Source organism: Euprymna scolopes, chromosome 34 (assembly GCF_053919585.1).
Source record: "Euprymna scolopes isolate OS-2025 chromosome 34, ASM5391958v1, whole genome shotgun sequence".
NCBI lineage: Eukaryota > Metazoa > Mollusca > Cephalopoda > Sepiida > Sepiolidae > Euprymna > Euprymna scolopes.
The window spans coordinates 33924702-33951249 of record NC_136515.1 but is presented as its reverse complement, the minus strand read 5'-3'; the positions used below and the strand labels follow the sequence as shown (position 1 = coordinate 33951249).

At 39.2% G+C, this 26548-nt stretch overlaps 1 protein-coding gene across 7 annotated transcripts in view; it reads right to left on the bottom strand.

Annotated features, from left to right (window-relative positions):
- Nucleotides 1-26548, bottom strand: part of LOC145259169 (uncharacterized) — a 167533-nt gene that overhangs the window by 21654 nt on the left and 119331 nt on the right. For all 7 annotated transcript variants that reach the window (XM_080116907.1, XM_080116903.1, XM_080116906.1 and 4 more), the window contains 2 exons: nt 26262-26352; nt 23305-23400 (listed from right to left, as the gene is read on the bottom strand). In XM_080116907.1, the coding sequence (XP_079973033.1) occupies nt 23305-23400; nt 26262-26352 (187 nt within the window). The remainder of the gene's footprint in view (nt 1-23304; nt 23401-26261; nt 26353-26548) is intronic.

The following is a 26548-nucleotide window of genomic DNA, read 5'->3' as shown; positions in this document are numbered from 1 at the left end:
TTTATCTTTGATGGAGCACTTTTTGTTATGTCCTCAGCCAGTTTGTCAGCTTCTGAATTTCCTTTTATGCCGACATGACTCGGTATCCATGCTAATATTATTGTTTTATTTTCCTTTACTTGGTGTTGGTATATTTCCGTAATTTCCAGGATGTACGGATGGTTTATGTTCCTTTCTTTCAATGCCATTAAGCTGGACATGGAGTCACTGAAGATAAGGAATTTATTCTCGCTAGACTCTTGCACTAGTTCTAGAGCCATCTTAATAGCCTGTAACCCTGCGGTGTATATAGAGTCACCATCCGGTAATCGGACTTGCTTGTGTGTGTTATGCATTTTTGCTGCTGCTCCTACTCTTTCAGTTATTTTTGAGCCATCTGTATAGATGGTTTTGTATGTGGAGTATTTATCCCTAAGTTCTAGGAATTTGTTTTGATAGGTTTGGTAGTTAGTTTTTTTTAAGTTGTTTTAATAGTCATGTCAATATATGGTTCTGTGATTGTCCATGATGGAGTATTATTAATTGTGTAAGTTTGTATGTTTTTTGGTTCTTCGTATCCTTCTGTAATAGCCTTTTTAAGGCGATATCTCAGAGGTTCAATAACTGTAGGTTTGCTGGTATAGAAATGTTCATACATTGATGCATATATTTTTTCATGAGCAGGATTTTCTGGTAGGCTTTTAAGTTTCAGCGTATATTGGAGCGAGAGTTTTTCCCATCTCAGGTGGAGGGGGAGTTCATTAGCTTCTATGTGCAGGCTTTGAATACGTGATGTTCGGAAGGCTCCTAAACAGAGTCTGAGTGCTTGTTTTTTTATGGGCTTGAGTTTCTCTAGATATGATTTCCTTGCTGAGTTATATATAATGTAACCATAGTCCAATTTAGATCTAATGAGTGTTCTATATAGTAGGAGCATGGTTTCCCTGTCTGATCCCCAGTTTGTGTGTGATATTATCTTTAGTATGTTTAATGCTTTTTGGCTTTTTTTTTTTTTAGTGCTTCTATATGTTGCTTGAAGTTAAATTTGTTATCCAGGATCATCCCCAGATATTTGGTTTGCTGTACCATTGGTATTGCATTGTTATTAATTTTTAGTTGTGGGTTATGATGATATCCTCTTTTTTTGCAAAAGTGCATGCAAACTGTTTTGGCTTTTGAGAAGATAAACCCATTTTCATCAGCCCATTTCTCTATTTTGTTAAGGCATTCCTGTAATTTTTTTTCTATTGTTGACATATTAGGGGATGAATAGGTGATTGAAAAGTCATCTACAACGAGGGATTTATCAATGTTTGTGGTCACTACTTTACCAATACTATTGATTTTTAGCAGGAAGAGTGTAACGGATATTATACTGCCCTGGGGCACTCCCATCTCTTGTTCAGATTTTTCTCCTCCAAGGCGCACCCTAAAAGGTATGGTTTTTAAGTAAATTTTGTATAAATGTTGGCATCCTTCCTCTGATTACCAGGTTGTGCAGGTCCCTCATGATGCCGTATTTCCATGTGGTATCGTATGCTTTTTCTAAATCAAAAAATACTGACACCACATGGTGGTTTCTGATAAGTCAATCTCTTATGTAAGATTCCATCCTAACCAACTGATCCATTGTGCTCCTTTTTTTCATGTAGCCACATTGATGTTTGTCTAATATCTTGTTTTTTTCTAATATCCATACAAGACGATCGTTTACCAGTCTCTCCATGGTCTTGCAGATACAGCTAGTTAGAGAGATAGGGCGGTAATTTGTTGGATTCGAGGGGTCTTTGTCAGCTTTTGGGATTGGTATGATTGTGGACTCTCGCCAAGCGTTAGGTAAGTAACCCAAGAGCCAGATATTATTGAATAAGTTTAAAAGAGTATTTAATGAAGATTCTGGTAGTTGTTTCAAAAATTAGTAATGGATTTCATCTGGTCCGGTAGCAATATCTTTGCTTCTATCCAGAGCGCTTTTAAGTTCGGATATTGTGAATGGTAGATTATATTTTTCTGTGTTGTTTGATGTGAAATTCAGTTTTCCTTTTTCTGCTTCTATTTTGTAGTTTTGGAATGTTAAGCTGTGGTGTTTGGGTGAAGAGTTTTTGTTTAGTTGTTCAGCAAATAAGTTTGCCATGTCCTTTTATTCAGTGCATTTTCCACCATCAGGTTTTTTTAGGTGTATAGTGGGGTATTGGATTTGTTTCCCATTAATTTTCCTCACCATGTCCCATACTTTCTTGCTTTATTGTTTTATTATTCAACTTAGATACATAATCTTGCCAGGTTTCCTGTTTGGCTTTTTTGATTATTTGTCGTGCTTTTGCATGGGCTTGGCGGTAAATTTCTAAATTTGTTGTGGATTTTTTTTAGGGCTTTTCTCCGTTTCTTGATTGTTTTTTTTACACTCTTTTGTGAACCATGGTTTATGCTTACTATTTTTCTTTGAAGTTTTGGGGATTGTTTCTTCTGCTATTTTTATTAACCTTTGAGTGAACGTTGCTACTGGGTCAGGTTCCTGAAGTATTTCATTATTTATTTGTGCTTCGCAGAGATTCCTGAATATGGACCAGTTAGCTCTCTTTAGTTGCCATTTTGGTGCTCCATTTTCTATTGTGGGATTGTTTGTTTTGATAATAATTGGATAGTGGTCACTACCACACTGTTCTTCATGGATATCCCAATTAAAGTCCATGTAAATTGTCGGAGAGCTGAGTGCTAGATCTATGGCTGAGGTTGTTGAGCAGATTGTGAGAGTTTGGTGTAAGGTAGCTCTTACTGCTACGGCTTGAAGTTCTGTATTTAGGTCAAGTTTCTCATGGGGTATTGCTTTTTTTACCATAATGGTTGTACTGCCTATTGGTCTACGGTCTGTGTGTGAAAGGTTGATTTTATTGTATATTTCATAGGATAGTTTGGAATTTTCCTTCAGTAGAGTTTCTTGTGAACATATGATATTCGGATTGTATTCTTTGATTAATTGCTTTAGTTCTTCATAGTTTGGCTTCAATCCTCTACAGTTCCATTGTAGAGATGCTATGTTCCTAGTTTTTTTATTTTGTTCTGCCATTTTTATTTATTTCGGAGTGTAGGCTTGCTTTTGTCCCTCTGATGTTCCATTATTTTTGGCGTGTCTTCTGTTTGGACTTTTATTTCGGTTCTTTTGTTTGGGGATCTGGAACTAAAATTAGTATGGGACTTTATGTCCGTTTTGTTTTGGTTTTTTTTTTGATCGTGATCGAAGGGGGGGTTTCTTGATTTAATGTTTCTGTTTGTTGGTTTGAGTATTCTGTTTCCATTTCATCTTCAGATTCAGTTTGATTTTTAGGAATTGGGATTCTAGTTCTGGAGTTTGAACGGGACCTTATAACTGTTTTGTTTTGGTTTTTCTTTTGTTTTGATGGTGTTAGATAGGAAGTCTCCATTTCATCAGGTTCCGTCAAATTTTCTAATTTTTGTTTTATTGGTTTATTGTTTGGTTTTGAGAAAGTTTGTTCTTGAAGACATTGGCCTTTAAGGGGGTAGGTTTGGGTTTGGGAGGAAACAAATACTTTATTGAGTTCTTTTTTGGTTTCTTGCTTTAATTTTTCCAGTTTTTGAGAGTGTTGTATTTTTAAGTATTTTTTGAAAGTTAAGTTCATTCGGTTCTAGCTGTACCAGTTTTTCAATTAGTTGGTCGTATTTATCAGGCTGGTTGGTGGATTTGTTTTTTTCTGTAATTTTTGCATAACTTTTGTTTTTTATAACTCCTTCCACTATTGTTTTCGCTTCTAGATAAGAAATATTTCGTTTATGTTTTGTGGCTAGGATTTCTTTTTCAATTTTCCATCGTTCAGTTTTTGGAATAGGCAGGGTGCTCGCCTTGGCAGTTTGTACATTTGGGCTCACAACATTCTTGTTCATTGTGACTTCTTTAGAGCCACATTTAGCGCACGTGGGATGACCTCTGCAGGCATCTCTATAGTGACCGAATTTTTGACAGTTGAAACATCTCAGAGGATCTGGGATGTATATTTCAACTGGTTCTATGGTGTAACCAATTTTAATTTTAAATGGAATTTTTGAAGTGTTGAATGTGATAATATAAGTATGGGTTGGTATTTTCTCTGAGTTTTTCTTTATATAGATTCTTTTATAGTCAAGGACTCCTTGTTTGCTTAGTTCATTCTGGATTTCTTCTGGTGAAGCAAGTGATAGTTCCCGGCTTTGGATAACTCCTTTAGATTGATTTAGATTATTGTGTGGGGTGACTTTAATGTTAATATTATGGAAAGTTTTCATGCTTTTTAAATTTAAGCTTTGGTTTATTGTTTCAATTTCATTAATAGGTTATCATCTCGTTTTTTTTAAATCATTTTTGGGTTTATTTTCCTGCTTAGCACTTTTTCGATGAGAAAAGGGGATAATTTTGTCATCGGTGTTTCATCTAGTGATTCTATTACATAGTATTTAGGAAAGTCTACGTTTTCCTCACTTTCTGTGTCCGATAAAGCACGTTTGGGTTTTTTGTTTTGTTTTGACATAATTATGGATGAAAGTTTCATTGCCTGTGTTCCCCGCCCACCTCAGAGCCCGATATTGGGACTTGTCAAGGGGGAAACCCATTCGCCTTGACAGAGTCAGGGTTAGACAGGCAGTATACTCAGTCAAGTAAGAAATACCGAGCATCTGTCGTTACCCAATTTTCACTACCCAAATCTAGCGTGAAAAAAGTTGTGATTGAAGCCATGTCTGGATTTGGTTCTATACTTTCTGCTGATTGACCCTTGGCCGGCGCTTTCAAACGTCTACTTTGGGGTGAAGTTTTGTTGGTTTCTATGGTTTTGTTTGAGCGGATTTCTTTCATTGATTTTAAAATTCCCAGTATAGTCCAAACCATTGATAGTAGACGTGGGGCTTGACCTGACCAGCCGATTGATCAGATCGGGCCCCTCCGACCGCCTGTCTAACCGAGGTAAGGGCCAAAGTGATGTGTTGGGAAGAGGAGGCTTACAAACTTATCCTCCAAGACCTTCAATCACCAGGATTCCGTTCCAAGGTGTTACGGGTCGCCACCCACGGCCAACAGGTGGCCCCATTGAGGGACTTTTACCCTCTGCAGGGGGTAGTTGGTGTATTCTAATGCCCCACTGACAGGGCCTTCTTCAACTAGGACTGTGGCCTCAGGAAAGCCCATCAGGGAGGAGTGCAGGGTCCCTTTCCATGCACGACATGGCACTACAAAGATCCCGATATTATACAACTGTTGATGGAGCAGCCGCTCTAAGCGCTACCAAAGAGTTAGGGCTCCTGTACTACCAAACATACAAAAGCAAGTCATCTTTCTGAAAACTAGGTACAATAGACAAAAGAATTAGAAAGATGGTGCACATTATTCAGGGCCCTAAATTTACGCATAAAAAAAACCACTATAATTAGATGAGAAAGCATCTGTTCAATAATCCACACTATGCACGCCACAAAGAAGAAAAGGTGATTGTGATGATAAATGAAACTTTCAACATCAAACCACCCCAAGCAGCTCCAGAATGATGACAATCAGAAAGGAAAAGGAATTCATGGATCTTTTAACTGTCAATCAGAAAAGAAAAAGGTACTTGGTGAGTAAAGGCTTGGGAGGGGGTTTTATGGAGACTTCCCCGTTCACTCATAATGGCCTTTTTTAATAAAAGGCCCCGAGAGATAATATTCTTGTAGGGAAATATTGCAACCTAACGTAGGATTACAGACTATCTAACTTAACTAACTACAGACTAACTTAAGTCGGAAATACTGCCAACCTTTCTTTGTATTTCCCTTTCTTGTACAATATATACTTTCTTCCTAAACCAGTTGTTTGCTTGATTGATTGATTGATTTTACGGCATATCAACCTATGTGGTCATTTGCTGCCGGAGTCCTTTTTTTTTTTTTTTTAAACTATTTTTTATTGGTGGGGGGGACTTTTTCAGCCTTTCCTCCCTTTTTTTTTTATAAAATCGAACTAAGAAATTAAATGTATTTATACATGGATGTGTATATTTGGGTGACTTTAAATTTCCTTAAATTTTCTTATATAAATTTACTTTCCTCAGGTATGCTAGAATATTTGTTGAGTTGACCTTTTCAAAAAGGTCCTCCATATTGCTTTCTGTATAATATAGTTTTCTAGTTGGGGCGAGGTCATCACACCCAACTAGGATATGTTTTACTGTGAGTGTCTCCTGGCATGGGATGCACTCTGGCGCCGATTCTCCATTTAGTATATAAGAATGAGTAAAGTTGGTGTGTCCTATGCGCAGCCGAGTCAGTATCACATCTCGGTGTGATCTCTTGATGTCCGGACATCGTTCCTTAAGTTCAGGTTTGATTGAGTATAATTTGCTGCCCTCTTGCTGACTCCACCGCAGTTGCCATTTTTCCTGTATGTATGCTTTTATCTGGGGTCTAAGATCAGTATGTGGAATCTTAAAATTGTCAGTTGGAAGGTGAGAAGATTTTTTTGCAGCTGTATCTGCCCTGTCATTGCCTTTGATCCCCACATGGCTGGGGATCCAGACAAGAATAATGTTTTTAGTAGTTGAAAGGATATTGATTTTTTCTATTAGTTTTGTTGTTAGTGGATTTTCTTGTTTTTGATTTTGTATAGATAATAGGACTGATAGAGAATCTGTGAGAATGATGAAGTTTTTGGTGGTTTCCTCTGAAATTATGTTGAGTGCTAGATCGATAGCTATAGTCTCTGCAGTGAATATAGATGCTTCATTTTGAAGATTTCTCTTCATTGTGGTTTTATGGTACGTTGCTGCACATCCAGTGTGATTGTTGCTTTTAGACCCGTCTGTGTAGATAAAGGTGTAGTCTGAATATCGAAATTTTAAATGTTGAAGTTCGTCGTGGTATTCAATAGGGTTTGTGGTAGATTTGGACTTTTTGTTTAGGTTCAGTTTTATTTCTACTTGTTTCATGGTCCATGGGGGTGTTTTAGGCAGTATGAAGTTGTGAATGCTGGAGATTGGAATTTTCGATTCTTCAATGCTTTTCTTCATTCGGAGCCCGAAAGTTTTGATAGTTTTTCCTCTCATGTTGAAGAGTTCTTCATATTTAGGATAGAAGGTACATTGGTATGCAGGGTTGTTTGGGCAAGACTTCAGTTTGAGTAAATATTGAAGGGCTAACTTTTCTCGCCTTAGATCTAGTGGGGGGGGTTCATGTGCTTCTGTGTATAGACTGTTCATGGGGGAGGTTCTGTATGCTCCTAGGGCCAATCTTAGGCCAGTATGGTGAATAGGGTCTAGGCTTTTTATATATGATGTTCGGGTTGATCCATATATGAAACAACATATCAGCATCAGACAAAGCCAAACTCTTTGTCAAGAATTTTGCAGCTAATCCTACCTTTTGCGATCAAGGCCGCCAACCCCCAATATTTCCTCCTGTATCTGAAAACACACTATGTGATATACGTATATCTGTACGTGATGTTGCCAAGCTAATCAAAAACCTTGATTCCAGTAAAGCAACTGGCCCTGACGGTATTCCAATTATAGTACTCAAAAAACTTCGACCTGAACTAGCGCCCATACTTACAAAACTATTTAAACGTTGTCTTAAGGAGAATAGTTTCCCATCTCCCTGGAAAATTTCATCTGTATGCCCTGTATTTAAGAATTCAGGTGATCGCTCATCCCCCTCTCAGTACAGGCCAATAAGTCTCCTGTGCGTCATGAGTAAGTTGCTGGAATCTGTGTTAAATACAGAAGTAATCAACCATCTCAACAAAAATAACCTTCTTAGTGACACTCAATTTGGTTTCCGTTCTGCTAGATCTACAGCAGATGTGCTTACAGTTATATCTCATAGGATTAGCAAATCTCTCGACGGAGGCAACCTTTCTAGGGCAATTGCTCTTGACATATCAAAGGCCTTTGATAGGGTATGCCATAAAGGTCTACTTAACAAGATCTCCAGCTATAGTATAGCTGGAAATGTCTTCTCAATTATTAAATCATTTCTCTCTGATAAGTTCATAAGAGTAGTGGTTGATGGGCAGAAATCAGAAGCTCACGATATTAATGCTGGAGTCCCTCAGGGGTCCATCCTGAGCCCAACTCTTTTCCTGATCTACATTAATGATCTTCCAAATCACATCCTTACATCATTTGTAGACATTTATGCTGACGACACTACCATTTATGGTAGTACATCTAAGACAGTAAATGACCAAGTTCTCTCCAATTCTCTCTCCTCTGATCTTGAGCATGTAGTACAATGGGGAAAGGAGTGGCTGGTTACTTTTAATGCATCTAAAACCAAGCTCCTCTCTTTACATCATCAACATTCTGATCCACATCTGGCATCAATTGAAATGAATGGCTCTCGTCTTCAGGAGGCCTCAAGTTTTGACAAGCTTCTGGGATTGACCATTACTCCTGATCTTAAATGGAACACGTACATCAAATCTGTTGCCAAGGCCGCTGGAAAAATGGTGGGATCTTTCTATCGATCCAGTAGATATCTCACTGCTGATGCAATTCTCTATCTATATAAGAGCCAGGTACGTCCAAGGATGGAATACTGTTGCCACATCTGGGCAGGAGCTGCTAGAAAGGACTTGGCCTGCCTTGATAGAGTTCAAAATAGACTTCGTAGCCTCGTAGGAGATGTCCTTTTCTCTTCCTTGCAACCTCTATCTCACAGAAGAGATGTTGCGAGTTTGTCTCTGATGTATCGTTATTTTCATGGAAAGTGTTCGACTGAGCTTCAATCTATGGTCCCCCCTCGCAAAACTTTCACAAGAAACACTCGTCTAGCTGTAAACACTATCAATAATTCCCCCCACTCTTTATCTGTGCCTAAACCTAAACGTAGATTCCATGAACAAAGCTTTTTTATTAGAACTGCACGCCTGTGGAATTGTCTTCCGTTTTCCTGCTTTCCGGCTGACTACAATATGGTTGTCTTCAAGTCTAACGTAAATAAGTTCTTGATGAGCCGTTCCATATAAGTTATCAAATTTAACAAATTTTCATTACTAATGATTATTATATTGTCCAATTTCTACTGTACACTCTTTAACCCTTATCCTTGAGTTGCCTCTTTGACCTTGATAATGAGTTGATACCTATGAAAAAAAAAAAAGAAAAGAAAAAGTCCAATGTGAACAAGTTCTAATTGAATCGTCCCCCTAAGTAATCCAAGTTTCAAAATCCCACTGTTTACTATGCTAAAATCACAATGACTAATGTATACCTATTAACACTTATCCTTGAGTGGCCTCTGGGCCTTGATAAGTGGTGACACCCTTGTAAAAAAAAAAAAAAAAAAAAAAAAAAAAAACGTAGTCTAGCTTTGAGCGGACTAGTGCTCTGTAAAGTTTAAGGAGTGTTTCCCTGTTTGCACCCCAATCGGTATGTGCTACCACTCTCAAAAGATTTACAGCTTTGTTACATTTTTTTTTCAGATAGTTTATGTGTGGGATGAATGTTAACTTTTTGTCAAATAAAATCCCTAAGAATTTGTACTGATCAGTAACGGGTATGGGCGTTCCTTCCATGGTTAGAACAGGATCATTATGCATGTTCTTTAGTTTGCAGAAATGCATGCATTTCGTTTTTCTTTTGGAGAATCTAAATCCATTCTCTTCCATCCATCTCATTACTTTGTTTAAGCATAACTGAAGCTTCCTTTCTATTATAGATATATATCTAGATCTACAGCATATTAGAAAGTCATCCACATATAGGGAGCAATCTACCCCAGGGTTAAGGTTTTTTACGATGTTGTTAATTCAGATACTGAACAGGGTCACTGACAGTATACCTCCTTGAGGTACTCCATTCTCTTGTTCCTTCAAGTCCGAGAGAGCTGTGGCAACCTTTATTCTGAACCGTCTATTTTTTAAAAAATTTTCAATAAAAATTGGCATTCTGCCTTTTAGTCCGAGCGCCTTCAGATCCCTTGTAACACCGCACTTCCACACAGTATCATAGGCTTTTTCCATGTCAAAAAACACTGCTGTTAAATGTTCCTTCCTTACAAAGGCTTCTCTGATGAAGGTTTCAAGTCTGACTATGTGGTCTATTGAACTTCGGTTTTTCCTGAATCCTGTTTGAAATTCTGTAATAAGATTCTCTGTTTCCAGGAACCAGATTAGTCTTTTGTTTATAATCCTTTCCATGGTTTTACAAATGCAGCTTGTTAGAGCTATTGGCCTGAAATTCAATGGATCTGAGACGTTACTTGATTGGGATTGGATGTTTGAGTTTTCAGATTTGGGGATTGGTATTATTGTGGCCTCTTTCCAGGTCTCAGGTACGTTTCCACTGGACCATATAATATTGAAAATTTCAAGTAGGTATTTCATTGAGGTTTCTGGAAGTTTTTTGAGGATTTCATATGGAATTTCATCAGGCCCTGTAGCTGTCATGGGATTTGGTTAACGATTCTTTTAATTCAGGCAAGGTAAGAGGTTGGTTGTATTTTTCGGTATTTTCTGATTTAAATAGAATTTTCTTCTTCTCTTCCTTTTCTCTAATCTTTTTGAATTTCTCTGTCTGTCACATGATGAAATTTTTGATAAATTATCTGCCAGGTTATTGGAAATGTCTTTTTGATCGGTGTATATTTTGTTGCCTTTAGAGATGTGGGATATTAGTGTACTACTACACTTTCCTTCTATTTTCCTCATCATGTTCCAAACTGTTTTTGCCTTGGTATTCACATCAATTTTGGATATATAATTTCTCCATGTTGTTCTTTTGGATTCCTTTATGATTCGTCTGGCTTTTGCTCTGTTGTTTTTGAAGAAATCCAGATTTTCGCTTGTTGGGTACTTTTCGAATTTTCTCAAGGCAGCTCGTCGAGCTCTGATGGCTTTTCTGCATTCTTTTGTGAACCAAGGTTTGTTGTGATTGTTGGTTTTGGTTGTTTTCGGTATGGTATTATTTGCTATGTTTGTGAGTGTTTTAATGAAGTAGTTCAAATGGTCATCTTCATCTTTCTTTTCGATAATTAATTGGTTTTTGCACTGTTCCTGGAAGTGTTCCCAATCCGCTTTATGTAGGTTCCATTTGGGTGTTTTTTGTTCAGTACTAGTACTTAGACTTTCCAGGATGATTGGGAAATGATCACTCCCACAGGTGTCATTGTGTACTTTCCAATCATAGTCCATATATATGGAAGGCTCACATAAGGTAAGGTCAATGGCGGTGAAAGTACCTGTTGCTGGGTACATATAGGTGTAGTTTTGATTATTAAAGAGGCATAGATTATTTTTATTTATTATGTTTTCTATTTCTTTTCCTTTTTTATTTGTTTCTTTACTTCCCCATATTACATTGTGACTGTTGAGATCTCCTAGTAGAAAAAAGGGTTTAGGGAGTTGTTTTATTAATTGAGTTATCTCAGTTTCGTTGATTGTATCTTTTGGAGGGATGTAGATTGAGCAAAGTGTTATAGTTCTATGTAGAGTCACTGAAACTGCAATTGCTTGCAAGTTTGTGTTTATATTTATTTGTCTTTGAGGGACTTCATTCTTCACGAGTATTGATGTGCCTCCAGAAGCTCTGTCCGTATCTTTATTTATGTAGTTGTAAGATGTGTAGTGTTTTATGTTGATGGTATTATTTTCTTTCAGAAAGGTCTCCTGCAGACAGACAAGTGCTGGGCTCATATTTGTTATTAATAATGTGAGTTCATTTTGGTTTGCTTTTATCCCTCTGATATTCCATTGTAATATTTTGTTCATCATTTGGAATTGTGTTCAACTTCCATCGTCTCCAATCCCTCAAATCTATTTTCTGTCGGAGTCCCTGTTCGAGATATAGATCGGGATCTTTCTTTTCCTGTTTTTGTTTGTTTTGTTTTTTTTGTCTGGGGGGATTTTTGATTCTTTTCTGGCTTGTGATGTGTTTGATGGTTGTTCGGTTGTTTTTGTAGAAATGGTTTGTGGTTTTGTTTCTTTTTGTGGTTCAGTAGTGTCTTTACTTAATATTATCCTTGGATTGGTTGCAGACATTGCACTATTCATTTTCCTCATTTCTTCGAATAGTTCTTTCATTTCCTTTATTAGTTTGCTTAAGACATCAATTTTCTTGTCAGTTGTATCCGTTACATGTATATGACCATTTTGATTGTTGATTGGAGTATTTTTTTTAGTTGCATCTGCATATGTTTTAGTTTCAATGATTTTCCTGGCCTCTGGGTAGGATATATTCTTTATATGTTTTAGTTTGGTCACTTCTTTTTCTCTTTTCCATATTTCACAATATCTAGAGCCAGCGTCATGATTTCCAAGGCAGTTGGCACACTTGAAATCTTTTCTGCAGTCAATGTGTGGGCCACTTTCTCCACATCTTCCACACACTGGTAATCGTGTGCACCGATCTTGATGGTGTCCAAACTTCTGGCACTTGAAGCATTGGAGGGGGTTTGGAATATAAATTTCTACATTTATTTTCATATGTCCAACTTTCACTTCTTTGGGTATGGTGAGGGAATCAAAAGTTAGTATATATGTATTGGTATCGATTTTCTCACTTTTTTTTGATTTGGACTCTACGAACATCTAACACATTCTGTTTCTGTAAGTTTGTCTTGATTTCCTCCAAGAGACAAAGTGCAAGTTCGTGGCTTTTCACTACTCCTTTGCAGGTATTTAGGGTTGGATGTCTGTAGCATTTGACTTTGATGTTTTCAAATAATTTTAGTTTCAATATTTCTTTAGTTTGTTCTTCGTTATGGGTTTCTATTAGTAGGCGGCCGTTAAATTGTTTTTTAATAGACTTTGGTTTTAAAGTTTTAAGATTTCTTTCAATTTTAAAAGGTGATAGTTTGCTCAAAGGAGTTTCCTCTATTGATTCTATTACTACGAATGTTGAGTTCCTTGGTTTTATCGTCTCTTCCTCAGAGCTACTGATGTCAGAGACATCAGAGTGGGTTCTCTTTGGGTGGTTGGGTGGTTTTTGGGAGGAATAAGCCATATATTTTGTTTTCTTTTTTCGTCATCTTTGTTCCCCACCCACCTTGGAGTCCTATTTGGGAAGAGCCTGGGGGAAAACCCATTCGCCCAGCCTCCACAGGGATACAATGATGATATAACCGACTTTGATGATATCATAATGATTATCTGTTCTCTCTTGATATTGCTATGGGATCTGTAGCAGTCCTGAGGGGTTTACAGCCTCGTCATCGATATTCACACCTAATTGATTGACCCTCAGCCACCGCTTTCCATCATATATTAGGGAGTAGGGTTATTTGTGGGAGAGGGGGGGATGTGTTGTGTTAGTAGTGAGTTTTTGGAATGGGCAATATATGGTGGGGCTTGGCGTGACTGGCCGATTGGTCGGATCGGGCCTCTCCGACCGCCCGTCTAGTCGAAGTAAGGGCCAAAGTAATGTGTTGCGGTGCCTAAACTTCTATGTATCCTGGTCTAGGTTCACTCAATCACCAGGATCACATCCTAAGACATTATGGGTAGCAACCCACGGCTAACTGGTTGCCCCATTGAGGGATTTTTACCCTCTGCAGGGGGGCAGTCGGTTTGTTCTCATGCCCTACCGACAGGGCAAAAAAAAAAAAAATAAATAAAAATTAAAAAAAAAATAATAATTTAATAGAATATATTTGTTTTCTTTTTCTTTTTTGTTGTTTCTTTTCCTTTTTATAATCTGTTTCTATTTAACCCATAGTTGGGGCCCTAACAGGTACTACCACTCCGGGTCAGGGTGGACCTGGGAGCAATGGCAATTAAGAGGTGGCTCCACACTCCCCAAGCCCGTAAGCCGGACCTCACCATCGGATGTAGTTTAAGGTCATATCCAGGACCAGGAGTAGGGTAGGAAAAAAATAAAAAGGGGAGGGAGAAAGGCTGTTGTTTTTGTTTTTGGTTTTGCAGAACATAATTAAGTTTTACAAAAAAGACCAGAAAAAAAAAAAACGTCAATGTAGGTGCATTTTGTCTCAGGAAGCCACAGGGCAGCCTGATCTGGTAGCACCAGCCAGTTGTTTGTAGATAGTATTGTACTTGTACCCCTCATATTAATTACTCACATCCCTTTCTATTGTTCCAGAGTGTAACCAGCAGCGCATTCTTAGGAGCCGGAAGGAATTGGTAACCTGAAGATCGTCGAGTCCCTCCTCTCAAGACTATTAGACCTACTGCTCAGTAGAGGCCTGAACCTTCACTCGTCTACTAGTTCCTTTCCCCTGTCTGCTCATAGGAAGGTGTGTCTACTCATCTATGCGCCGCTGAATACACACTTTTGTCAATACAATCATGTCTATTATTCAGCTCACATGCCCAGTCACAGGATGTACCTGGACCTCCCAATCACTCCCTGAATCCCTCTCCAGTGTTTTGGCTGCTGCCATGACGCTGCATGCGTGAACTGCCCACCCACCTCCAGCAATGCAGTCTACACAACCCCCAATCCCGACCCTAAAACTCAAATCACCGTCCATCGGCGCTGGTAGCAATCCCGACCAATGGTCTGCATTCACAAGACAGTGGGCCATGTATAAAACCGGCATGGCCATACCTAATTCAATGTGTGCCACAGCACTGTTCCACTGTTGTGACCAGGATTTAATGAATGACCTCCTGAGAGACCTACGCGAAGATGTGTCAAAAATGGCTGAGGTAGACCTACTTGCTGCCATCAAGCGGCTGGCAGTCAGGGAGGAGAGCACTCTTGTCCATCGTATCAAGCTGAGCAAATTGACACAGGCCCCCGGTACACCAATCAGGACCTTTCTTACAACCCTCCGAGGTCAAGCCGCGTTGTGTCAGTACACGGCAAAGTGTAAAGAGCCTAACTGTGGCCACATATATGATTACAGCAATGAAATAGTTAGGGACAACCTAATCCGAGGTATTGCCGACCCTGAAATAATGTCTGACCTCTTAGATGACCCAAAAACAGACCGAACACTGGACGAAACTGTCACCTATATCGCCCAGAAAGAGCAAGGCAAAGCGACCAGGGCAGCCGTTGGGGATTCCACCAGCACCATAAGCGCTGTAAGCCATGCCACTCGCAAACCCCGCCATGCTCAGTCTTCTCCCGGCAACGAGGCAGGCAGGTGCTGGGCTTGTGGGGAGTCATGGCATGGGAAGAATAACGACCGGAACTCCAGAGCTAAACTCTGCATTGCCTGGTCTAACACATGCAACAGGTGCTTAGTAAAAGGACACTTTCCCGCTAACTGCAGCAAATGCACCAGTTGTGGTACGTGGGGTCATAGAGATAAGAACTCACGGTGGTGCCCCCAAAATCCCAACACCAAAGTGAAGCCAAGAGCCAGCAGAGGCACGTTTCAGATCCAGGACGAAGCCGGATTCCTGTATGACCAGCTATGTGCCACCCAAAATAAAACAGCAGCCGAGCACTATGTCGATGACGGTAAATGGGTCGCAAGACCCTCTAAACCACACCCTATGATAACCGTCAGACTCACACCGCTACCGACAGATCATGACGAACTGGGCTATCCCCTTAAATCATCGAATCCTACCTCAATTGACATCCCCATGGTGGCAGATTCAGGCTGCCAGAGCTCTATCATCCTGCTTCGGTCTGCCTTGGCCATGGGCATCAGCAAGGATGACATGACACCTGTTCAGTTGAACATGCATGGTGCTATCAAAGAAGACCTTGGGGTTGAAGGTGGGATCTTTGTTGAAGTTTTAACCACCGATACAACTGGTGCACTGAGGACCACTAAACAGCAAGTGTTTATATCGAGAAAGATAGGTATAGCCTTCTTATGCAGGGAAGCTCTTATAGCTCTGGGAGCCCTACCCCCTGACTTCCCCATTGTGCCTGCCAGATGGGCGGGAGATATGCTTGCTGCCATGGAAGGCGAGGAAGTAAAGCAGTGTTCATGCCCTGAGCGTGTAGATTCACCGCCTCCAATCCCTACGGCACTTCCGGATGGGATATCAGGCACAGAGGAGAATGTGCCTGCCCCAAAGCAGTGGCTGTTAGACTATTACGCCTCTACAGCCTTTAATACATGTGAGCACCAGCCACTGCCAATGATGAAATGGGTTCCGCTAGAGCTTCACATTAACCCTAACGCCAAGCCAGTCGCCATCCACAAGCCAGCTTTGGTGCCTCTACACTGGCAGGAGAAGGTGTTCCAGGATCTGGAGTGCGACGTCAGCATTGGTGTTTTGGAGAGAGTCAGCCCTAATACGCCAGTTACCTGGTGCTCCCGCATGGTGGTTACAGCCAAAGCTGATGGCTCCCCCAGGAGGGCAGTGGACTTGCAGCCACAGAACCGCCACTCCGTCAGACAAACCCATCATGTGGAAAGCCCTTTTCACCTCGCTGACCGGGTCCCACAGTACAAGAAGAAAACTGTCACGGATGCCTGGAACGGGTACCACTCTGTCCCGATCAGAGAGGGATACCGCCACGTCACCACCTTCATAACACCATGGGGTCGATATCGCTACAGAGTGGCACCGCAGGGATTCCTGGCCAGCGGGGACGCCTACAATCACCGCTTTGGCTCCATCATCGCAAATGTGAAGAACAAGGTTAAGTGTGTGGATGACACCTGCATGTGGTCCGACTCAATTAAGGAAGCATTCCTCCAGGCCTGTGAGTGGCTAGACCTGTGCGCCAGAAATGGAATCACACTAAACCCAAAAAAGTTCCAGTTTGCGCAAGATACGGTTACTTTTGCTGGCCTCGACATTACTCCCACCAATGTCACACTGTCAGAAAAGTTCCTAGATTCCATCCGGCACTTTCCCAAACCTATGGACATCACCAGTGCCAGGGCCTGGTTTGGATTGGTCAACCAAGCAGCGTATGCATTCTCCATGGCCAAGCGGATGCAACCCTTCCGTCATCTGCTGAAGCCATCAAATAAGTTCCAGTGGACAACAGAACTCGATGATATCTTCGAAGAATCCAAAACCAAGATTGTTGAAGAGATCAAGGAAGCAGTCCGCCTCTTTCAACCATCCCGCCCTACCTGTCTTATCACTGATTGGTCTGTCACTGGCATCGGGTACTTGATGATGCAAAAGTACTGCGGCTGCACCGGAAGAACTCCACTATGCTGTAAGGAAGGGTGGAAGCTCTGCTTGGTAGGAAGTAGATTCACACATGCTGCAGAGTCACGTTATGCACCCATCGAGGGAGAGGCCCTTGCAGTTGTCCATGCCCTGCATCAAACTCGTTATTACACGCAGGGATGTCAGGATCTGACAGTGGCTACCGACCACAAGCCACGGGTTGGGCTCCTCAATGACCGTTCCCTCACTGAGATTAACAATCGCCGCCTGCTCAACCTAAAAGAGAAGACTCTTGCCTATAGGTTCAAGATCATCCACATTTCTGGAAAACGTAACCTTGGTGCTGACGCGGCATCACGCTACTCACCCCGTAGCACCCCAATCACTAACTACAAACCAGAAGAGCCAGTGGATATCGGAGAAGATGCCTCCACTTTAGCATTAATGTCCAGCACACTGTACACCGTAACTAATATTGTCACATGGACCATGCTGCAGGAAGCTACATCCTCTGACCCGGACCTCCAGGAGCTACAGCAGTTCATCCGTGAAGGCTTTCCATCAGACTGCAGACAGATGAAAGCCGCATTGCGCCCTTACCATCGCATCTCTAGTAGCTTGTACAACATAGACAGTATGGTATTGACAGGCAACCGTGTCATCGTTCCTACAGCACTGCACTCACAGATTCTGGAGGCTTTGCATGCAGCCCACCAAGGAGTCAGTGTCATGTGCGCCCGGGCAACAGACTGTCTATTGGCCAAACATCAGCACTGACATCCAGCGCATCAGGGACCAGTGCGCTAGCTGCCATAGGATTGCAAAGTCGAATGCCATGCAGCCACCATCTGATTTGGTGCCCCCCGAGTATCCTTTCCAGAAGATCGCCTGCGACTATTTTGCACACAACAATCACGATTACGTAGTAGTCGTTGACAGGTACTCCAACTGGCCAATGGCGTTTAGAACAGAAAATGGTGCAGATGGTCTTGTCAGGCGCCTCAGGGAAGTGTTTGTGACTTTTGGAGTACCTGAAGAGTTAACCTCAGATGGAGGGCCCCAGTTCACAGCTGGAAAGACGCAGGAATTCCTTCGCTCATGGGGTGTACACCACCATCTTACCTCAGTCGCCAACCCTCACACCAACTGCAGAGCTGAGATAGTTGTAAAGACTGTCAAGTGCATGCTGATGGACAATACATCTGCAAGTGGGTCTATTGATGTAGACAAGTTCCAGCGCGCCATGCTCATCTATCGGAACTCAATCGACCCGGAGACTAAGGCATCTCCGGCTCTAATAGTCTTCGGAAGACCTATCCGTGACCCTATCCCCATCCCCATGGGTCGGTACTGCCCTCATCCAACATGGACAGAGACCCTTATCAACAGAGAAAAGGCTCTTGCAAAGCGACACTCCCGAGAGCATGAGAAATAGAGGGAACACACTCGATCCTTGCTTCCTCTTCATATCGGGGATCATGTCTACTTACAGAACCTGATAGGCAATCATCCAAAGCGCTGGGAAAGGACAGGCACCATTGTAGAGGTCAGGCAGTTCCACCAATATGTCGTGAAGATAGATGGCTCTGGGAGACTAGCTCTGCGAAACCGCCAGCATCTTCATAAGTTCACCCCCTTTAAAGCAGCCTCACATGAAGATATCATTGAGTCCCTCAGCCCCATCATCAGGGATGCGGTCATCCACTCAAACGGATTAGGAAAACCTACCATTAACGTTCCAGCAAGGAACCCTGAATCAGCATCAGGTAAGGAAGATAAGTGCCTTGGCGCACCCGCAAGCCCTGGCCCATCGCCTGAGAGAGCCGTAGACACAGCCACACCGACAGCTGGAGACCCTGCACATACAGCAGAGTCAACACATATTAGTCTTCCCATGCAGAATGTAGATGCCACGCATACGGCCTCTCCATATATCTGCCATACACACAACCCCGAAGAAGCCTCCCAAGGCTTTACGCCGACTGGCATCGCACAATGCCCCCGGTATCGCTGAGACTCAACCAGGCAACAGGTCGCGCAGCCGGTGCTCCCAGCACTAGTAAAATTCACTGATACCTGTACAGTGTAAATAGTTGAAACAGATTTTCTTCAGAATTTTTTGTCATGCCCGCAAAAAACTCGCCGTGGGTGAGGGAGATAGATAGTATTGTACTTGTACCCCTCATATTAATTACTCACACCCCTTTCTATTGTTCCAGAGTGTAACCAGCAGCGCATTCTTTTCCACGTCATTTTCCCAAATTTCATATTAACTTGGGGGGAGCGGGATATCTGTTGGACCAAATGAAGCTGTGGTCATCTTGTAAATATTCTACATAATAATACATATATTGGAATGGGACATACCATTTTGTTAAAGCTTAAGTGGAATCTAGTCATCAGTTAACATCAGAAATTTGGTTGTCGCTACTCATGTTGTGGAAAAGAAAGCAGCGCATTTTTAGGAGCCGGAAGGAATTGGTAACCTGAAGATCGTCGAGTCCCTCCTCTCAAGACTATTAGACCTACTGCTCAGTAGAGGCCTGCACCTTCACTCGCATACTAGTTCCGTTCCCCTGTCTGCTCATAGGAAGGTGTGTCTACTCATCTAGTTTGCATCTTTCCGTATGACCATGGCTACCGAGAAAGAAGGCCGATGTGTAACGTCACTTCCTAATTAAGTTGTGGGTATAGACAGCTTCCGGTATTCAACCACGTGGTCATGCTAACAGGCATAAAAAAATATGGCTACCAATATGTGTTACCGATTGTCCATGTATGTTCTAAAGAAAAAGAACAATTCTTCATTCGGAAAATAATTATTATAATTGCACATTTGGGATAATTTTAATAAAAATATTGTAAGTGAATTCGTGTTTGAACTTTTATTTTTATTGGAGAAAGTCGAATATTTCATTTTATTTATTTATTTATTTTTTTTTTTTTACTGCAAAACAAACAATTTTTGGGTTTGTATTACTGTACACATAGATTCGAAAAAGTTGTCAAAAAACAAATATATAACAAATAAATGATATCAAAAGCAAGATAAGTTACTTTTCTACCAAACTGGATATATTTTTTGTGTTTTTATTCAATGTAACATGTTTATTCAGCTCGAAAAACATACATTGTTTACAGATGTATTGGAAAATTCAAAATGGCGCCCAATTCTCTTTAACATGGTAAGTTCGGGAAAAGTTATAAATAATAAACTAGACAAAATACTATTAAAAAACCACCGAATATGTCAACCTATGTCACGGTGATATATATTGAGCGAGTTTCTAACAGTATTTTGTCTAGTTTTATATTTATAGCATCTTTTCCCAAACTTACCATGTTAAAGAGAGAGAGTTGGGCGCCATTTTGAATTTTCCAATACATCGGTAAACACAGTATGTTTTTCGAGCTGAATAAACATGTTACATGTTATATTTGTTTTTTGACAACTTTTTCGAATCTATGTGTACAGTAATACAAACCCCAATTTTTAGATAATATTTTTCAGTCCATTCTTTTAATAATAAATAAAACTTTTCACTGAGTATTTTCAAATATTTTAAAGTAAGCATTTTTCACGGCAGTGTTATTTTTTTTTTTTTTTTAGGATTGGTGAATTATCAATATTTTAGCACAGGGCGTAATTCATTTCTTTTAAATATATTTAAAATTTCAATTTTTTGTTTTTTATAACATTTTAACTGTAAATAATTTAAATAACGAGTTTGTTTTACTGTACACATAGATTCGAAAAAGTTGTCAAAAAACAAATATATAACAAATAAATATTATCAAAGGTAAGATAAGTTACAAACACACCAATATTTTTCTTTTTAAAATATATTGATAAACATTGTATAATTTTCGAAGCGATTACACGTTTTAAAGTGAGTAAAACCACTAAAAACCTTCCCAGATAGGTAGAAGAGTAACTTATCTTGCCTTTGATAACATTTATTTGTGATATATTCGTTTTTTGACAACTTTTTCGAATCTATGTGTACAGTAATACAAACCTAAAATTTAATTTAACTTGAAAATAATATTTAAAATACATGTTCGTACACTGCACAAGCACCCTTATTATTATCATAATAGTAATAATAAAAAAACTGGTGTAGATGACATCGACTGGCGCCACACCACATCAACTAGTTGTGAAGGGTCAGGGAGGATGGAAAGACCGAGGTGAGAGAGTACTGACCAAATCTCCACTGGAAGTGTGCAGTTCAAATCTGGTACCTTGGGGAGGCATTTTGTCACCCAAACCCCAGGAAACCCCAATGGCCGATGCCAACGAGAAATCAGTGACAATGGCTGTTGCGATAACATGCAATCATCTGCACAAGTATTCAAGAGGTGGAGAACGCTGGAAATCTGGGGAGACTTGTCACTTGGTCTCCAGGGAACACCACAGGTTACTGCCAGTGAGCAATCACTGGATGGCTTGTGAGACAACTAATACGCTACACATTTTGATGAAAAACATGGGAAAAAATGTACATAGAAGAACAGAAAACCAAAACTTTAAATATAATTTCTGTATTTAAAGTAATAGTTATTTAAATATTTCAACATATAATCTTGTGGAGAAAATCCAGCTTCCCAATAAGGGGCACTCTGGATAGTAACAAAAATAATCTCAGTCATGAATGATTTCTCCTCCACTGACCGAAGACAGAAAAGGTAAAATGTAGCATTAAAACAGATACTACACTGATCCGAAGGCCAAAAAATATTTGTTTAATGTTTCTTTAATTGTTTGTCCCCTAAATTCATAATTCAGTTTTATCAGTATTAAATTGTATATTGCTTTAAAATTACTTAATCTTACATAGATAATATTTATATTTTATACTGAATAAAGTTCAGTTTCAGTATTAATCGAACTGTGTTCCTTTTTCTTTTTAAAAATGTTTTATTGCTCTTTTTCAAATGGCCCTCATATAGTACTGACAGTCTGACAAATCTTACCTACATTGCCTGCAGACATTTTTCAGTTAATAGGCCTTCTTCTTACTCTCGGTGGCCGTGGTATGACCCTTTCGTAGAGCCGCAACATTTAGTTGAATTCATTTTTCTGTATACATGATAAGTAGAGGGTGAATTTGTAAAAATTCAAAAACTTCCAATTTTTGTGAAATTTTTATAAGTGCTGGATATAAATTTAAAAATTTCAGTTTCATTAGAATATTTTAAAGATTTTAGGGGCATAATACAGCCACAAACTCCCATTTGAAAATTCGAATATTTCAGATTTACATTAAATTCAATCCATAGTATTTAGACATTTACTAAGCAAAACTTTCAGAATTTAAATTTAAAGACCCCGTAATCTTAAATTTTAGATACTTTATATTGAAATAAGGATTCTAAATATGAATTTTAGTAACATCATATGTAAATTTTAAGATTTGAAAAGGTACATAAAAATATGTAACATAGTGCATATGAGTGCATGGGAAAATAGCAGCAGCAGCGAAGGATGGCTGGCTTGTGAAGCAGCAGTAGTTGAAAAGCCACATATGCAAATTAGGAAGTGTGCATGAGAAGAGAAAGGTTAAGAAACAAAGTAAAAGGCAAGAATGAGCTGGCTATGACCAGCATATGGTCGGAAGAAAGAGAAATGCGTACCAGATGAAAATGGACAGGTGGTGAGATAGAGGAAAATGGTAATAAATACTTGTGTTAAAAAAGAAAAGATGCCAAACTGGATTTTTATTTCCTCTTGTTTGTATATAACGGTAAGGTTAAATGTATTTATTTTTATTTTTTGCACAAGCATTTATTACTGTTACTCTCCCATCTCGACACCACTTAAAAAGTCGCTCGCTACCACCTGTCCATTTTCATCTGGTACACGTTCTCTTTTTTCCGACTACATGCTGGTCACAACTAGCCCATTTGCACCTTTTACTTTGCATATCCATTTTCTTTGATGTCAACTTTGTTTTTGCACATGGTGCATTTTTCTCTCCTTTTCATCCTTTATATTCTCGCACACACTAATTTGCATATGCGATTTTTCGAATACTGCTGCTAATCTCTTCGCAAGCCAGTCATCTTTTGCTGCTGCTGATACTTTCTCATGCACTTATATACACTATGTTACAAACAGTGCAAAGCTGTTCTGTTTGAGTCTTGAAACGAGTATTGTAGTTCTGTATAAGCTCATTTGTGTTTGTTGGTTTTGTTAAAAGTGCAGTTGAATTTTTCTGACACATCAAATACTTTTTTTTTAATATTTATTCTATGTAAATGTAGTAACTATAAAGAAAAACATTAAAAATTGATTGAGATGTCAAACTTACAATCAACTCATCATAGCATTCAGGTTTATTAGCAAGAACCTCTTGGTTACCATGGCCATTGTCGTCATCATCAGTATCTCTTTCACTGTCTGTTTGCTAAAAAAAAAAAAAAAAAAATCAACAAATAATTAATCACTTATTTTAAAGTTGTTACTTTGAAATTTATAAAATTTGAACAATCAAATTATAAATTTTTCTTTTTAAAAACATTCAGATTATTATTGCTTCAGCATTGTATGAGATTTATAAAAAAAAAAAAAAAAAACTTTATTAAATTTTAATTTAATATAATTTTAAAGTAAATCTATTTTATTGCTTGACTGGTTGCTACATAGTGAAGGGTATGTTCACTAATATTCATCTAATAATTTGAGTTTGAAGGACAAAGGCCGTAAATGACAAAGTTCTCTGATTCTCTCTCCTCTAATCTTGAGTGTGTGGTACAGTAGGGGAAGAGGAGGCTGGTTACTTTTAATGCATCTAAAACCAAACTCCTATCTTTACATCATCAACACTGATCCCTATCTGACATCAATTGAAATGGATGGCTCTCGCCTAGGGGAGGCTCCATGTTTTGATAAGCTTCTGGGATTGACCTTTACTCCTGACCTGAAATGAAACACGTATATCAGGTCTGTTGCCAAGGTCGCTGGAAAAATGGTAGGATCCTTCTACTGCTCCAGAAGATATCTCACTGCTGATGCAATTCTCTATCTATATAAAAGCCAAGTACATCCAAGGATGGAGTACTGCTACCACATCTGGGCAGGAGCTACTAAAAACAGCCTATCCTGCCTTGACGGAGTACAAAATAGACTTCGTGGTTTAGTGGGGGATGCCTTTTTCTCTTCCCTGCAACCTCTCTCCCACAGAAGGGACATTGCAAGCCTGTCTTTGTTTCATCGTTATTTCCATGGCAAGTGCTTGTCTGAGCTCCAATCTCTGGTCCCCCCTCGCCAATCTTTCACGAAAAACACCCGTCTAGCTAAACCACCGTCAATAATTTTCCCCATTCTTTATCTGTGCCTAAATCAAAATGAAGATTCCATGAACAAAGCTTCTTTCTTAGAAGAGCACGCCTGTGGAACTCTCTTCCGTTTGCCTGTTTCCCACCTGACTACAACTTAGATGTCTTCAAGTCCAACATAAACAAATTCCTGATAAACTGTCCTCTTAAGTAAGACACGTTATCAAATCTCCATTACTAACGATTACTATGATATTATCCCATTGATTACTATACACGCAATAACCCTTATCCCCGAGTTCCTTTTCGGCCTTGATAAGTGGTGACTACCATGTAAAGAAAAAAAAAGAGCATTCACACACAGGAAACAAGGATCAGCAAGTATGCACTCAAACGTCACCTTGATCTACTATGGTCAAAGGTGGATGTAATGTCACATGGCTCAACGAAAGAGGGAGCAAGAGAGGTAGGATAGTTCGTAAGGAAGATTTGGAGCAAATAGTATGTGTAAAGAATTGACTTAAAATCACTAGAATCCCACATGTCTATACCCTCCCTCACTAGAGAAAGCGGAGTCAACTTTTAATTGATCCTTCTTCAAATTCAGAATATTCCTTTTCCTTTGGTTGCTGTTTGAGATTTCCAGAGCAAGAAATCAACCATAGAGACAATCTGAAAGTGGCTCAGTCACAAGAAGACTGAACACGCGGTGGGATTCAAATGTACTGTTATGAATTATGATTTGCATTCAATAATAAGGTATGTTTATGAACTCCCATGCATTTTATTTGTCTCTTACACGATACTGGACGTCTCATCAGAGAGCAACACAATGTTTAACCCAAATTATTTATAAATTTATAGAAAAATATTCATTCCCACTGTGATTTCCATCTGTGTCATTCCAATTTTCACTTGTACCTCTAGCTGTATAAGCATTTTTTTTAGTATTGAAAATATTTTGTTTTAGTTGTTTTATGGAATATTAATCCTTTTGGGGTTATTTAATGCTGAATCCAGCAATTTTGGAAAATGTTTTTATGCTTCAAGTTCTTATTATCTTACAATATTGTTTATCATGTTTAGTTTGTTTTGTAGAACATGATTGAATTTTGCAAAGGGAAAGAAAAAACGGGTTTGTATTACTGTACACATAGATTCGAAAAAGTTGTCAAAAAACAAATATAGAACAAATAAATGTTATCAAAGGCAAGATAAGTTACTTTTCTACCTAACTGGATATATTTTTTGTGTTTTTATTCAGTGTAACATGTTTATTCAGCTCGAAAAACATGCAGTGTTTACCGATGTATTGGAAAATTCAAAATGGCAGCCGACTCTCTCTCGGAGAGGGTACGTTTGGGAAAAGGTATTATAAATAATAAACTAGACAAAATACTGTTAGAAATTCGCTCAATATATGTTACCGTGACATAAGTTGACATATATTCGGTTGTTTTCTAACAGTATTTTGTCTAGTTTATTATTTATAATACCTTTTCCCAAACTTACCCTCTCCGAGAGAGAGTCGGCTGCCATTTTGAATTTTCCAATACATCGGTAAACACTGCATGTTTTTCGAGCTGAATAAACATGTTACACTGAATAAAAACACAAAAAATATATCCAGTTTGGTAGAAAAGTAACTTATCTTGCCTTTGATAACATTTATTTGTTCTATATTTGTTTTTTGACAACTTTTTCGAATCTATGTGTACAGTAATACAAACCCGAAAAAACAAAAGGAAAGATAGCGTGATCTGCTAGCACCAGATGTCCTAACAGATATTACACCTCTGAGCCAAAGTGGACCCGGGAGCAATGGTAACTTGGGGCAAGTCCGCATTTCCCACAGCCCCTAAATGGGGCCTCATTACTAGATGTCTTTTAAGGTCATACCCAGGACAACCCTTATATTAAATAAAATATTAAATAAAAGATGTTTTATTATTAGTTACAATTATCATCCAATTTGTGATTAAATACTTACATTGCGTACATTGGCACACATACTGGCACTGACGAGACTGTGAGAGGAAGACAATGATGGCAGTCGGTCAGTATTAGGAGATTCTGTGGAACTGTAATAGAAACCAAGAATTATTTTAATGTTTGCTTGAATTTCTGAGATTAGCTACTAAACGTATTTTGGTTGGTTTATACTTACATTTAAAAACAAGTTTGTCTAAACTCTTTTACAGAAAAGTTATGAATATTACTGAATACTAAAAACCAACGCTAGAGTTATGAAAGACAAGGATCATAATTTTAACTTGA